The 15,705-nt window shown below is 45.2% G+C and overlaps 1 protein-coding gene and 1 long non-coding RNA gene across 2 annotated transcripts; one reads left to right on the top strand and one right to left on the bottom strand.

Moving 5' to 3' along the window:
• Positions 1 to 8,309: 8,309 nt before the first annotated feature.
• Positions 8,310 to 10,609, bottom strand: LOC123128767 (photosystem II 10 kDa polypeptide, chloroplastic). Its single transcript, XM_044548865.1, has 4 exons — positions 10,314 to 10,609; positions 10,063 to 10,171; positions 9,896 to 9,948; positions 8,310 to 8,557 (listed from the first exon to the last, which is right to left on the bottom strand). Exons 1-4 carry the CDS (start codon positions 10,438 to 10,440, stop codon positions 8,463 to 8,465), a joined length of 384 nt encoding a protein of 127 aa, XP_044404800.1. The 5' UTR covers positions 10,441 to 10,609; the 3' UTR covers positions 8,310 to 8,462.
• Positions 10,610 to 14,316: 3,707 nt separating this feature from the next.
• Positions 14,317 to 15,378, top strand: LOC123131187 (uncharacterized). The gene is made up of 3 exons (XR_006464091.1): positions 14,317 to 14,735; positions 14,855 to 15,037; positions 15,268 to 15,378. It is a non-coding gene; the product is annotated as an uncharacterized lncRNA (long non-coding RNA).
• Positions 15,379 to 15,705: the final 327 nt, after the last annotated feature.

Raw genomic sequence — 15,705 nt, 5'->3', positions numbered from 1 at the left:
GTGCATGACCATAAAAGATATTACTCATATAAATAGAACAACCATTATTCTCTGATTTAAATGAATAACCGTCTCGCATTAAACAAGATCCAGATATAATGTTCATGCTCAACGCTGGCACCAAATAACAATTATTTAGGTCTAATACTAATCCCGAAGGTAGATGTAGAGGTAGCGTGCCGACCGCGATCACATCGACTTTGGAACCGTTTCCCACGCGCATCGTCACCTCGTCCTTAGCCAATCTTCGCTTAATCCGTAGTCCCTGTTTCGAGTTGCAAATATTAGCAACAGAACCAGTATCAAATACCCAGGTGCTACTGCGAGCATTAGTAAGGTACACATCAATAACATGTATATCACATATACCTTTGTTCACCTTGCCATCCTTCTTATCCGCCAAATACTTGGGGCAGTTCCGCTTCCAGTGACCAGTCTGCTTGCAGTAGAAGCACTCAGTTTCAGGCTTAGGTCCAGACTTGGGTTTCTTCTCTTGAGCAGCAACTTGCTTGCCGTTCTTCTTGAAGTTCCCCTTCTTCTTCCCTTTGCCCTTTTTCTTGAAACTAGTGGTCTTGTTGACCATCAACACTTGATGCTCCTTTTTGATTTCTACCTCCGCAGCTTTCAGCATTGCGAAGAGCTCGGGAATAGTCTTGTTCATCCCTTGCATATTATAGTTCATCACGAAGCTCTTGTAGCTTGGTGGCAGTGATTGGAGAATTCTGTCAATGACGCAATCATCTGGAAGATTAACTCCCATCTGAATCAAGTGATTATTATACCCAGACATTTTGAGTATATGCTCACTGACAGAACTGTTCTCCTCCATCTTGCAGCTATAGAACTTATTGGAGACTTCATATCTCTCAATTCGGGCATTTGCTTGAAATATTAACTTCAACTCCTGGAACATCTCATATGCTCCATGACGTTCAAAACGTCGTTGAAGTCCCGATTCTAAGCCGTAAAGCATGGCACACTGAACTATCGAGTAGTCATCAGCTTTGCTCTGCCAGACGTTCATAACATCTGGTGTTGCTCCAGCAGCAGGCCTGGCACCCAGCGGTGCTTCCAGGACGTAATTCTTCTGTGCAGCAATGAGGATAATCCTCAAGTTACGGACCCAGTCCGTGTAATTGCTACCATCATCTTTCAACTTTGCTTTCTCAAGGAACGCATTAAAATTCAACGGAACAACAGCACGGGCCATCTATCTACAATCAAACATACATAAGCAAGATACTATCAGGTACTAAGTTCATGATAAATTTAAGTTCAATTAATCAAATTACTTAAGAACTCCCACTTAGATAGACATCCCTCTAATCCTCTAAGTGATCACGTGATCCAAATCAACTAAACCATGTCCGATCATCACGTGAGATGGAGTAGTTTCATTGGTGAACATCACTATGTTGATCATATCTACTATATGATTCACGCTCGACCTTTCGGTCTCCGTGTTCCGAGGCCATATCTGTATATGCTTGGCTCGTCAAGTATAACCTGAGTATTCCGCGTGTGCAACTGTTTTGCACCCGTTGTATTTGAACGTAGAGCCTATCACACCCGATCATCACGTGGTGTCTCAGCACGAAGAACTTTCGCAACGGTGCATACTCAGGGAGAACACTTCTTGATAATTTTAGTGAGAGATCATCTTATAATGCTACCGTCAATCAAAGCAAGATAAGATGCATAAAGATAAACATCACATGCAATCAATATAAGTGATATGATATGGCCATCATCATCTTGTGCCTGTGATCTCCATCTCCGAAGCACCGTCATGATCACCATCGTCACCGGCGCGACACCTTGATCTCCATCGTAGCATCGTTGTCGTCTCGCCAATCTTATGCTTCCACGACTATCGCTACCGTTTAGTGATAAAGTAAAGCATTACTGCGCGATTGCATTGCATACAATAAAGCGACAACCATATGGCTCCTGCCAGTTGCCGATAACTCGGTTACAAAACATGATCATCTCATACAATAAAATCAGCATCATGTCTTGACCATATCACATCACAACATGCCCTGCAAAAACAAGTTAGACGTCCTCTACTTTGTTGTTGCAAGTTTTACGTGGCTGCTACGGGCTTAAGCAAGAACCAATCTTACCTACGCATCAAAACCACAACGATAGTTTGTCAAGTTGGTGCTGTTTTAACCTTCGCAAGGACCGGGCGTAGCCACACTCGGTTCAACTAAAGTTGGAGAAACTGTCACCCGCAAGCCACCTATGTGCAAGGCACGTCGGGAGAACCGGTCTCGCGTAAGCGTACGCGTAATGTCGGTCCGGGCCACTTCGTCCAACAATACCGCCGAACCAAAGTATGACATGCTGGTAAGCAGTATGACTTATATCGCCCACAACTCACTTGTGTTCTACTCGTGCATATAACATCAACACATAAAACCTAGGCTCGGATGCCACTGTTGGGGAACGTAGTAATTTCAAAAAAATTCCTACGCACACGCAAGATCATGGTGATGCATAGCAACGAGAGGGGAGAGTGTGATCTATGTACCCTTGTAGATCGATAGCGGAAGCGTTATGACAACGCGGTTGATGTAGTCGTACGTCTTCACGGCCCGACCGATCAAGCACCGAAACTACGGCACCTCCGAGTTTTAGCACACGTTCAGCTCGATGACGATCCCCGGACTCCGATCCAGCAAAGTGTCGGGGAAGAGTTCCGTCAGCACGACGGCGTGGTGACGATCTTGATGTACTACTGTCGCAGGGCTTCGCCTAAGCACCGCTACAATATTATCGAGGACTATGGTGGCAGGGGGCGCCGCACACGGCTAAGAATATGATCACGTGGATCAACTTGTGTGTCTTCTGGGGTGCCCCTGCCTCCGTATATAAAGGTTCAAGAGAGGAGGAGGCCGGCCGGCCCCTATGGCGCGCCAAGGAGGAGTCCTCCTCCTAGTAGGAGTAGGACTCCTACTAGGAGGGGGAAAGAAGTGGGGAGGGAGAAGGAAAGGGGGGCGCCGCCCCCCCCTCTCCTAGTCCAATTCGGACCAGGGGGGAGGAGGCACGCGGCCCACCTTTGGCTGCCCCTCTCTCTCTCCACTAAGGCCCATATGGCCCATTACTTCTCCCGGGGGGTTCCGGTAACCCTCCGGCTTTCCGGTTTTCTCCGAAATCACCCGGAACACTTCCGGTGTCCGAATATAGCCGTCCAATATATCAATCTTTATGTCTCGACCATTTCGAGACTCCTCGTCATGTCCGTGATCACATCCGGGACTCCGAACAACCTTCGGTACATCAAAACGTATAAACTCATAATATAACTGTCATCGAAACCTTAAGCGTGCGGACCCTACGGGTTCGAGAACAATGTAGACATGACCGAGACATGTCTCCGGTCAATAACCAATAGCGGGACCTGGATGCCCATATTGGCTCCTACATATTCTACGAAGATCTTTATCGGTCAGACCGCATAACAACATACGTTGTTCCCTTTGTCACCGGTATGTTACTTGCCCGAGATTCGATCGTCGGTATCCAATACCTAGTTCAATCTCATTACCGGCAAGTCTCTTTACTCGTTCTGTAATACATCATCTCGCAACTAACTCATTAGTTGCATTGCTTGCAAGGCTTAAGTGATGTGCATTACCGAGAGGGCCCAGAGATACCTCTCCGACGATCGGAGTGACAAATCCTATTCTCGAAATACGTCAACCCAACATGTACCTTTGGAGACACCTGTAGAGCACCTTTATAATCACCCAGTTACGTTGTGATGTTTGGTAGCACACAAAGTGTTCCTCCGGCACACGGGAGTTACATAATCTCATAGTCATAGGAACATGTATAAGTCATGAAGAAAGCAATAGCAACATACTAAACGATCGGATGCTAAGCTAATGGAATGGGTCATGTCAATCAGATCATTCAACTAATGATGTGATCCCGTTAATCAAATAACAACTCTTTGTCAATGGTTAGGAAACATAACCATCTTTGATTAACGAGCTAGTCAAGTAGAGGCATACTAGTGACACTCTGTTGGTCTATGTATTCACACATGTATTATGTTTCCGGTTAATACAATTCTAGCATGAATAATAAACTTTTATCATGATATAAGGAAATAAATAATAACTTTATTATTGCCTCTAGGGCATATTTCCTTCAGAAATGTTAATATGATTACTAAATAGATTATCAATAATATGCAAATTAGCCTTCTTATTGAGTTTTTCTATTATAGACAGTTTCTTAGATAACACCGTGGGCGTTGAACTAAAACAACCACACAGTTTCTAGAAAGTAGGTGTGCTGCATCAATGAACAATCACACACGACCTCTTCTCGACAAATATTTACGTTAGGCCACCTTGCACAAAAGTTTCCACATAAAAATTTGTGTGTGATATACATAAGGACGGAAACATTTGTTTGAGATTCACTGTGTGGGATGTACATACGAACGGAAACGATTAGGCATGTATAATTTTCTCCAATGGCTCGCCCGATCGCACACGAGCTCTTTTTGCCCGGCGTGTGTGACCGGATGACCTATCACCTGATATCTCCTTTTTATTGATCCGGTATTGGAACAAGAAAGGGTATCCCACACCTATTTCCCCGGAGGTGACACTGGGTATCAAACCCACGAGAGGAAGATTCTCTTGAAGCAATGATCTCTAGCAAGCTTTTACCAAAGCGTCAAATTCAGCTTTTGACCGGATCAGCAAGCAAATTGTGATTCAAACACTTACAATAAAAATAATGTACGGGGTTGAGGTCTTAATGCTTACAATCATGTATTGATGTTGGGATAAAAATGTTTTTAGTTTGTGCTCGGGAAGTCACCCATCAAGAGCTGCTTGCTTCGTATCGGAGTGGGGGATGTGTCGAAATAACATCTTGACCGGCACAAGTCCTGCATCAAAAATCAGTTGTCCTATCAAAGGCTCTATCCACCTCACGGTTGCCCCGATAATTAAGATAATAATATCAGACAAAAGCATTGGTTGTTTAATGACTACACCTCATGAATCCCCAAGGATATGATCCATGTTATCCTACTAAACCTTACTGTCACCGGTGTTCGGTATAACAATTCATGGTCCCCTTGCTCCTAGCCTCAAAAGTGCTCAATCTCCATGATCATGAGTACCTGCAGGGATGAAAATCGCGGACAAGACAAGAGACACTTCGCGAAACAATTTTATTTCACACATATGAGACGTCATGTCAAAGACTTCCATTGACCCCTTCACCAAATACCTGGGGTTGCAAGGCTCATGCCTCACCCCATACCTTACCGAACTACTCACACATGGAGATCAGATCGCGAGAAGAAAACATTGAAGAACACATCTTGGGATTGACTGATTGCAATATGTCTTACAACGGATGCCTTGTGCGATGCACGATTACAAGTATGAACGAGATGAGAGAGCACTATGGTGGTGGAGATGTCTATGGAGATGAAAATGGTGGCCGCTAGGGCTTGTGGATGAAGATGATGATTAAGAGGTTCTGGCTGTGCTCGACGCTCCCCTTTCTGTTGAAATTTCGACGGGGCCCCCTTTACAAAATTTGTGCAGGTGGACGACCTGCCTCGGTCTCCATGCCAAACGACCGCTTACGCGAGTGCGTGCGGTCGCATGGAACACTGTGTTTGACTCTGGTGGCCTTCTCGCGCCTCCTGGTGACTTGTTTCTTCTCCATTTTCCTCCCTTTCCTTTCCCCCACGTGATTTCTTTCCTTTTTAACCAATTTCCTATGGACAAATATCAAAGAGGGGATATGTGGAATCCTTTGCATTCATTAATCATTAGTGGCAATATCGAAGCGAATATCTCTCTTTTAATAAAATATCTTAGTTTAAATAAGGTTGAAATGAGTGTAAAAATATTACTCATCATCACCGATGGTTTCTGAGTCGTGTGGGAAGGACCCCCCTATCGCACACACATGCAAGGTGATGGTTTAAAACTCTGTTGCAGAAAGGGGTTAAAAACCATTTGTACAACATGTCTCTGCACCAGTGTTTCCTCAAGCAAACGATCAACATGTGATTCAGTCGTCAGGCTCCTTAAGGACAACTTCCCTCTCGGGTGGGAGTATTTCGAGAACACTGTGTATCATCAGTTAAGAGTGTCACTACATTCAGTTAACGGACGACCCATATGGAAGGATGTGTGGAGATCTGATGGCTCACGGAGCTCACCATTCACTGTACCGTTTTACCATTCTTGTAGTATTTCCATTGTTGTTACTATTTACCGTCACCCTCTGCCAGCTGAGCTATGTAAGATGGCGCCCTTGGTTGTAAGGCTATGCCATTTTCTATGATGAACAACTCAAACACTTTATAGCTAATAGAGTATATGCTAGTTTAGTACCATATTCACGTTCCTTGTGACAAACCCTAGCTTTTCTTCCCAAAATCTGATCCCAATCTCGAGATGGGGCATGACAGGGACGGAGGTGTTGCTCCCCATCCACTCAACCACGCACGAAGCTAGGCTGCAGAACACACATCGTTCGCTATTCTAGCGTGTCCCAACTCTCCTTGGTCGCGGTGGCACGACGGCGACATGTTTCAGTAGAGAGGTGGGAGAAGAGAGAGGCGAACTAGGATGACAACGGTTATCCGCAATACAACCTAGGCTGACTTGGATAGGGTTGGATGGGCTGGATCGGACCGAGCCAATATCTACATGGGCCATGCCGCAACGATTGTTGGATACGAGGTGCAGATGGGCAAACACTGGAGGCGGAAAATCCTATTTGTCGCATTCTACGACAGATTGTCGCTGTTTTGCGGAGGGTGAGCGGCCGAGCGACGCGTTTGGCCGGTAAATTTATACAAATAGCGTAGGAACTACCAATCCGGTTTTGGAAGCTTCTAGACATTCCCTGAATCTGTTTTTATTTTCTTCTACTTGTTTTTTTGTTTTTCGTCATTCTTTTTTTTGTTTCTCGTTTTTTCCTTTTCTTCTTTCCTTCTTCTATTTCTTTTTTTATTTTGTTTTTCGTTTTTTCCTTTTCAAATTTATTTTCATTTCTCCAAAAATGTTCAGGTTATTTACAAGTTGTTCATGATTTCAAAAAATATTTGGAAATTCCAAAAAATAGTACATTTTTTAAATTTTATTCAAAATTTTCAAAAAATGTTTTCACATTTTTTTAATAAATTCAAAAATGCATGGGGATTTAAAAAATTGTTCTTGTTTTCTAAAATATTTTCTTAGTATTAAGAAACGTTCCTGTTTTAAAGTTTTACTCAAAACTCAGAAAAATTTTGCATTTTAAAAAATGTTCATAATTTGTTTTTAAATGTTTGGACTTTGGAAAAATGGTTCGTGGTTTTGGAAAATGTTCGCATTTAAATTTTGGTTCAAAATTTAAAAAATCTTCGTGTTCTGAAATTTTGTTGATAAATTCAAAAAATGTACGGGAATTTCCAAAAATGTTTTTTTTCCTATAAACTGTTCAGAATGTATAAAATGTCCCCGTTTTCATTTTTTCTAATTAAAAAATCATTTCTGAAAAATGTTTGGGAATTTAAAAAAAAGGCGCTTTTGAAAATTTATTCGGAATATCAAAAAATGTTTCCATAGTCAAATTTGGTTCTCAAATTTAAAAAATGTTCGGATTTTTGAGAAAATATTTAGTATTTTAAAAAATTGTTTCTGTCATATAATCCATGATTTTTAGTTTTTTTTGAATTTTGAAATTTATTTGAGTTATTCAAATAATTGTCCAATTTTCAAATGTTACCCGTTTTTTACTAATGTCTTCACAATTTCAAGGAAAATATTGATTTTTTCCCCTAATACGCCCAGATTCTCCATTGTAGTTAGTTCTTAGACATATGTGCTCCTCTATAGTCAGCAACACTTGTCAGGCCGACTGGTTAGCCGCTCTCGTTGTCAAGCAGCAGATCCAGAATTTGACGCAAAATGCGTCAAATAGGAGCTCCCACAAGAGGCGCTGCTTTACAGTTCCTTTTCGTCTCCTCCCCCAAATCCGGCACCGGCAACAACATGTCTCCCACACCCAATTTCTTCTCCCCCCGTCTCAGTCTGGCCGTTGATTCCATCGGGCAGTCGCAGAGCGGGGGTTCAATTCGATCGAGGGCAGTGAGCGAGGTGGCGACCGCCGGCGGCCACTATATTAATCTTGAGGGCACTCTGTGATACGAGTCAGGCGCGTCCCACATACTACCTAGGAACAGATGCGCCTATGCATGGTAGAGGGTGCGTGCATACGGGCTCCAAGAATCCACCCTTTTACAGTTTCCAAAGTAGGAAGTAGGAGTATATGGTAACTGCGTTACGTACATACATAAACCATCTGTTCGAATCAATTACTTTGCATCGTTGATGACATACATTCACAGGAGGTAGCTACGTAGATTACAGAGACGTGCATGCAAGCAGAGACCCGGCCCTGTGTTACACGTAGATGCTCTCTTAGCCGGCGAGAGCGCTGGTGTTGTAGACGAGGAGGACGCCGCCGCCGAGGAGGCCGGCGAGGGTGACGGCCCAGATAAGAAGCCCGGTCGTTCCTGCATGCGGATATCAAGGACGTGGATCAGCTTACTGGTTTTGTTGGAGAATTTGAACGAAAACACTTCTAAACAACGGCGTTTTCTTACCGCTCAAAAAAAAAAAAGAGGAAAAACAACGCGTATCGGTCTGAAGTGAAAAAGAGTAATATTTTCCATCCAAATAAGCCCTAAACTTCTTAGGGCTCCTTTGGTTCAAAGTAAAAGTGAAAGAATGAAAAACAAATCCTATGGTGATACTATTCACGTCATTGGTTCAAAGGAATGAGGCAAAGAAAAAATGAAGGAAATTTTCCTTTGAACCCAGTTTCAAAGGAATAACACAGGAATTTTACTGCCTACTTTGTCCTCCTTTTCAAATTCATATGGATGAAGAACAAGACTATAAAACCTTGGTGGAATGATAATATTCTAACTATACATTTTCAAGTGGGTTGTTTTTAGTTTTACCATGTTTATTAGGTTTCTTATGTTTTTTTTTCAATTCCTATGAACCAAACACTCAAGTTGATATAATTCATGTGTTTATCATTTCTCTGTTTTGCACATGCATTTATAACCTATTCCTTTGTTTTTCCTATTCTTGAGTTTTTAGAACCCCGCAAATCAAAGGAGCCTATATACGGGTAATCACATATGAAACATCCGATACATGTCTCTGGTATACCACCAAAATACCCCTCCATCCGTTACTTATGCTTACTATCTGTGATAATGGGAAGTAAATACTATCACATGCATTGATTGTACTTGTCATTATCATAGATATACATGTTCTATGCTTTAGTAAGCGTTTGGATCATTAGCTTACATTGAAATTATTATTATTAGCATTGTCGTCATGATTCACTTGTTGATTAAACTAATCAGAAAATGAGCTAATATGCCCAACAGAGATAGTAAATCAAATAAGATAGTATCTCTCTCATGAATCAACTACTACCTAAACAAGCACCTCTAACTACATGGTAATTCACATTGCCAATTATCAGTTGAGTATATAATTGTGGTTCTGCCCCACGAAAAACTATAATTGCTCTTCTTTCAAGCAAAACTTTCATCTCTTCTCTATCGGTTATGTTGCTACGATTGAATAAGCTTAGACTTTTTTTAGGGGAATAAGCTTAGATTTGCAGCTAACTTTTACGGTATGCCCAGTATAAACATGTATCAATTTGTAGTTAGGTAACAACTTGTACAGTAAGTGCTACCTTTAATCGGGTACATGTGTGCATGTATCACAACTGTGTGCATCGACCCGATGCAGAGGCCAGAATTCTACATGCATAAGCATGTGGATATTGAGTAAGAGGTACTACAAATAGTAAAATCACTCACCGCCGGCGTAGCGGTCACCAGATTCAGACCATTCCTCCGGCGTGTAGATTGGGCTGCGAATTAGCAACGTGAGTAACTGTTAGGTACGTACGGTAATCACGTCACCAATCGATGCCAGTTTTACCAAGTTCTACCAAACAATATTTCATTCACATCTGTTGGGTTACCTGTAGCCGTCGACGTTGGCGCCGTACTTGTCAACAAACTGGTACACGCCCTTCTTGCCGACCTTCCTGCCGTTGGCGTCGATGTCGACTGTCAAGCCGCCTCCGAGTCCTGCGGAGTAACACAGATTTCGTCGAATCAGACCACTGAATCCATCCATGGATCTCATGGTCACCAGAGCATGCATGTGTGGAACACATCAGTTGAAGGTCGCATGCATATGCATGCAGGGGGTGGGTGATGACGGACGTACCGAGGGGCTTGTCGACCTTGATCTTCTTGCCACCGCTGCAGACGACGGCGAAGGAGGAGCCCCGGCGGGAGAGGGACGGCAGGCTCGTCGGCGCCACAATCGGCGAGGTGATCATGGAGGCTGCCATCTCGCGCGCGCTCTCTCAAGCTCTGTCTGTCTGCGCTTGCTTGCCAACTCTGTCTGAAGAAAAGCGTCCAGCACTGGCGCAGCGACGGGCCAATATACTCCAGCCCGGGGCGCCCAGACATGCGGCCAGGGGCGCGCGTGGATGGGATAACGCTGTGTGTGACCGGCACGCCGCTCACGTGGCGGCACGCCTGTGGCCGGCTCGCGATACGTTATCCTCATCGGACCTGTTCATCTACTACAATTTCTAACCGGGAACAAAGAAAATGTTTGTGGTGGTGACTGCGTGCGCGCAATCATCTACATGTGGTGGTACTGTGCTGCTGCTACGAAGGCACTGTGACGAAGGACGGTAGTTTTTTTTTTCATGAGAAAACTTTTAATCTGTTCGTTTTCAATCATTGCAGCGACGTCCTCCTTGTCATCGATCTCGCCGAACACCGGCTCGTCCGCCTTGTCGTCGCACTCCTTGCCGGCGGCTGCCACCTCCGCCACTCGCTGTCGGTACCGCCAGCGGGCGAGACAGATCTAGCGGGCGGAGCGGTATGACTCGGGCAGTGCCTCCTGCTCTGCCATGTCCGCGTTCGGCGTGACCGCCCTGCCGGCGAGTTGCTCCTCCGCCTGCAGATGCTTCTGGAGGAGATGGTGGTTGTAGGCGACATCGTCGTGCGCATCACGAAACCGCTCCTCCCGCACCATGTCCACATAATGGGCACGGGACTCGCCGATGGTCAAGGTGAAGTGCACCAGCGAGGGTGGCGGAGGAGGAGGGTCGCGCGACTGAGGAGGATGGTGGCGCCGGCTCATCGTCGTCGACCGCGTCATCTATTGGGACATCGTCATCCTCCTGTTGCCTGCCGGCCAGCCAACCGGCAGCAATGGCAGCCATCTCCTTCTTCTGGTCCGGCGCCAGCCCGTACCAGAGAGTTTTGGCGGGGGAGGAATCCATGGTAGTAGTGGTGTGGAGAGGGATCGGAGGATCCAACCTGCGGACACACGGGCGTAGACAAACGAGGATCGGATCCAGTCAGATCCACCGACGACAAACACTGACCGGTTCCCACGAGATCCGCCGGAGACAAATCTCCACACGCCGTCCGACAATGCTTGAAACAGCACCGGGACGGAGACTAGGCGGGAAGGACCTTATTCGATCTTCAAGAAGCCGCCGCTGCCTCGTCTTCTTGAGCATGGCACAAACTCTAACAAAACTCAGAGAAAGCACCTAAAAACGGAGCCCTCCCGCCGACAAAGAGCAGGATCCACCGTGCCTCCATAGTCCAAAAACCATGGGAGATGGGCGGACTGGAGAAAGGCAGGAAACCCTAGATGTGAATTTGCACAAGGACAGAAGCGGGCTCATGCGACATTTAGTTATTTGCATGGAATGAACCTAAAATGTGGAACATTAAATCTAAGTGGGACGTAAAATCTACCAGGAACAGAAAATCCACAGTGCTGCACATGTCTACTCTAACAATAATAAACGGAAACACTAACGCCCATACAGTCATACGTGTGGGCGTTACCCAACTCGCCCATACGGTTGAATCGTAGTTCATTGTCTTTTGCAGAATCTTGACATGAAAAGGTGAATTTGATGTGCCACGTAGGACGGGGCTGGTGTGTGGGCGTTGGAGAGTTTGCTCACACGCCCGCACCACGCTATTTGCCAGCTACGCTGTGTGGACGAAAAGCAGTTCGCCCACACAGCCACCACCTAGGTCATGCACGTGTGGGCGAACTGCTTTTCGCCCTTACGACACTCCTACCTTGTGGATGGCAACTGCAGTTACGCGAACGTGGCAACTCGGTACACACACATGGCAACTGTGATTCTTTACTACACGACAACTGCAGTTACGCGAACGTGGTAACTCGGTACACACACATGGCAACTGTGATTCTTTGCTACACGGCAACTGCAGTTGCGCGTACGTGGCAACCAGATAAACACACATGGCAACTGTGATTAACAGTGCATGGAAACTATGGTTGGACCACACGTGGCAACTAGGTAAACATACATGACAACTACTGTCTTGACCATATGTGGCAAGTAGTTAATCACACACGGCAACAACGGTTTGATTACACGCGACAACTATCATAAATTAGACATGGCAACTATCGTTAACCAAAACAGATAGAATTGTCATACTTTTACAACTACAGTTGCCATCCCGGATAACTACACCTGCCAATCAGGATGGCAACTAAATAGTCACCCCGCAGGGTACCTAACGTAGCTGCGTCAGGACGTGTGGGCATTTTTGCTTCGTGCTACACGCACGAGGTGGAGATGAGTAGTACTTATTGGGCGTGTGGCACGAAGTAGCCGCGCCCACACATGTGGGCACTTCTAATGTCCGTCCACGCACAGCCCGTGTGGGTTGCCTCTTGCTCACACCACACACAATGTGTGGGTGCATGTCGAATATACTACACGTGTGACAGTTATCGTCGTCTATAATAAAGTTTGTCCACACATATTTTAGAGATATACTGAAATGGCTTTGATTTAATTATTTCATTCAACATCGCTTGAGACCAGATCCAACATGAAATGCTTCATGACTCCTGCATACTGTACATCATACCTAAGATAAAATATGTGACTCTAAGGAACGATAAAGAGATAAAACTAGGAAACAATAAAGAGATAAACACGAGGCACGATACGTGGCCTCAGGCTAATTTTGAGTCGTGATCGTGTATTCTTGTCTCGATGTTTGTGAGAGCTTCGGTGAGATATCGAGTGCTATAACTCAAGTTGCCGTGCGATCGTGTGTTCGATCCCGGGAAAAGTCACCTGGGGCCGGCCTCGATCGGGGAGCTTGCAGAAGGGACCAACAGCCGGGTACGTCTTCAGCGCGCAGCGGCTGCTGCTCGTCGATCAATCTCCGTTGGTGGTGAAAACGAAAGCGAGATGGCTGGAGATCGACTTCAGAAAGGGAAAGTCTATGCCTCCACGCCAACCTGCACTAGAGCTCAGTACCATAAAAAAAATGATCGATCTTTTTTTTTACATGCAAGGAAGGAATTCTGCCGACTTCATTAAGAGAGGAAAAACAAATACAAAGTGAGTGGCCTGATTTAAAATGAAAACTAGGTCGGAAACCACCACAACAACAAAGAAAAGAAAAAAAAACACCAACGACAACCAAAGTAGACCACCAACACCCAACATGCCCTCTTCCCGGGAAGATTGAAGGCAAGATCTTCGGAAACACCTTCAAGAAGGCAAACGATGTCCTAGGACGTTACCGGCATCAACTCCCGTCGACTACAAGGCTTTTGCTCAGGTTCACGCACAGCCGCCCCACTGAACCGTAGGGCTTTCGAGCAGAAATAGATGATCTACATGGAATCTGCTCAGTAGTCAGTACCACCATACTAGAATAGACTGATCGATTTCAGTACCATCATATACTAGAGTAAGAAGTGGTGTACGCTGCAATCTTGTCCCAATAAAATGAGAGGTGTATACGTCGATATCTGCGCACATTCCAAATTTGGTTCAGCTATACGTGGCTCTGCGTCTTCTGCTACATCTATGCGAGTTTCAACCTCAAGCTTTGAGTATCGACAGGATGTATGGTGCAAACAAAGAGATAATTGTTAGAAGAAAATATTCAACCACAAACACAAGCTAGTACAGTAGTGCCTACATTAATCCCACAACCAGCAGACGTAGTTCCTGAATAGCCCGATATTTAAAATATTGATTGTCGCTGTACTGAAACCAAGTTTTACAATGTTCCTAAAACTATTTACAGCTGCATGAAAGTTTTAGACCCCACGTATCTAAATTCATGCAACTATCCTTGGTACCAGGGACGGAGACAAGGGGGGGCTAGACCCCCCCCCCCCCCCCCAACGAAGTTGTTCTCCTCAATAGCGATTAGTTAGATCCGTTTATTAGCAGGCCTTTTGACTTGATTCGCCCCCCCTGTCCACTTGTCTCGTGTAACACCGTGAAACCCCTCGGGCAGCCCATGTACAAGAAACAACAGATCACAACCCAGCAAAAAAAAAGGCCCACCATCGAGGTCAAAGAAAACAGAGCCCACCGGTCAAGGGCTTGCGACCAGGAGCACCAACGCAGTCTGCTACAATCCTGGCGATCGACACGATTTTATATCGCTCCAACAGAACGCACGCAGATTGCGGCTCGTGCGATCTTTCCATCTGTCGTCGCCTCCAATCTCCGCCTACCCGCAAGATTAGCTTCAGTCTCCAAGCGAAGATCATAGGGGGGTTGATCGAGATCCGCCACGGCTGATTACCTGCACGGTTAGTCCCTTACTTCATCTCCTGATCTTTAATCTGCTCTAATTTGTGTGGTTGTTCCATAAAAAACCTACGAACATGAGAAGTTAATTACAGTAGGAAATATTGGCTGTTGTGTGTAGATACGAAGAGGAAGAGAAGAATGGAAAACGTTTCCTAGGGCACTTGCTTCCAACCGTTCAAGCCTAGCAATCCCAATTGATCATTTCCTCAGCAACCATAAAGGAGATTAGGAGAAACACCACCACCATGAGCGACCACGGAGGAGATGATGCACGGAATCTGACATCCTCTTTGCGTGTATGGTACGTCCACTCTCATAATTAATATCAGCTTCAAATATCTGATTTTTGTGGGTTAAAACGAATGATTGTTAATTGATCGACATGAAAACTGAATTTGGAATCAATAGATAGATATTGTATTGTCTACCAAATTCGTAATGCAATCAATTTGGAAACTAAATTTGTCTTGCCAAAAATGCACATTTTAATAGTTTTTTGTAGTGTTCACACTAATGAAAAAACTAGTTCAGGCTTAGGTTTTTGCAAGGAATTTTTTTTATGGTTAACCGATGCCCAACTGCCTATAAGAGCTCAAGTCTGCAACTCGCCCCCCCTATACAAAATTCCTGGCTCCGTCCCTGCTTGGTACAGTCAATAAGTAACCCTCGACCAGTATGATAGCAAACTCACTCTACTAAGTGCTAACAACACCTACTGCAGGGATGGACAGGGACGTGCATTAACCCCACGACGGCAGTGGCAGCTTTCAGGTGCACCTTTCGCACCAGGACGAGGTCTGGCTTGACGTCTTCCTGGGGGTGGTTCTGCGATAGCCGTGGCAGTAGGCCTGTACTGCTGCTGGCAGGAGGGCCGCCCCCGGTGAGCGGAGGCAAACAGGCTGCACAAGGTCCACCCGGTGGACAAGGAGGTGTACGCCGCCGCCCCGGCTCCAGTTCAGGTTGGTGGAC

Source organism: Triticum aestivum, chromosome 6A (genome assembly GCF_018294505.1).
Source record: "Triticum aestivum cultivar Chinese Spring chromosome 6A, IWGSC CS RefSeq v2.1, whole genome shotgun sequence".
Classification (NCBI taxonomy): domain Eukaryota; kingdom Viridiplantae; phylum Streptophyta; class Magnoliopsida; order Poales; family Poaceae; genus Triticum; species Triticum aestivum.
The sequence above is the reverse complement of the archived record's forward strand: the minus strand, read 5'-3'. Positions and strand labels throughout refer to the sequence as shown.

Coding starts and splice junctions, on each gene's coding strand:
- LOC123128767 (XM_044548865.1), bottom strand. CDS start 10,440: ATGGCAGCCTCCATGATCACCTCGCCGATTGTGGCGCCGACGAGCCTG. Junction 9,949..10,062: donor GCCAACGTCGACGGCTACAG/GTAACCCAACAG, acceptor GCTAATTCGCAG/CCCAATCTACACGCCGGAGG. Junction 8,558..9,895: donor TGGTGACCGCTACGCCGGCG/GTGAGTGATTTT, acceptor ATCCGCATGCAG/GAACGACCGGGCTTCTTATC.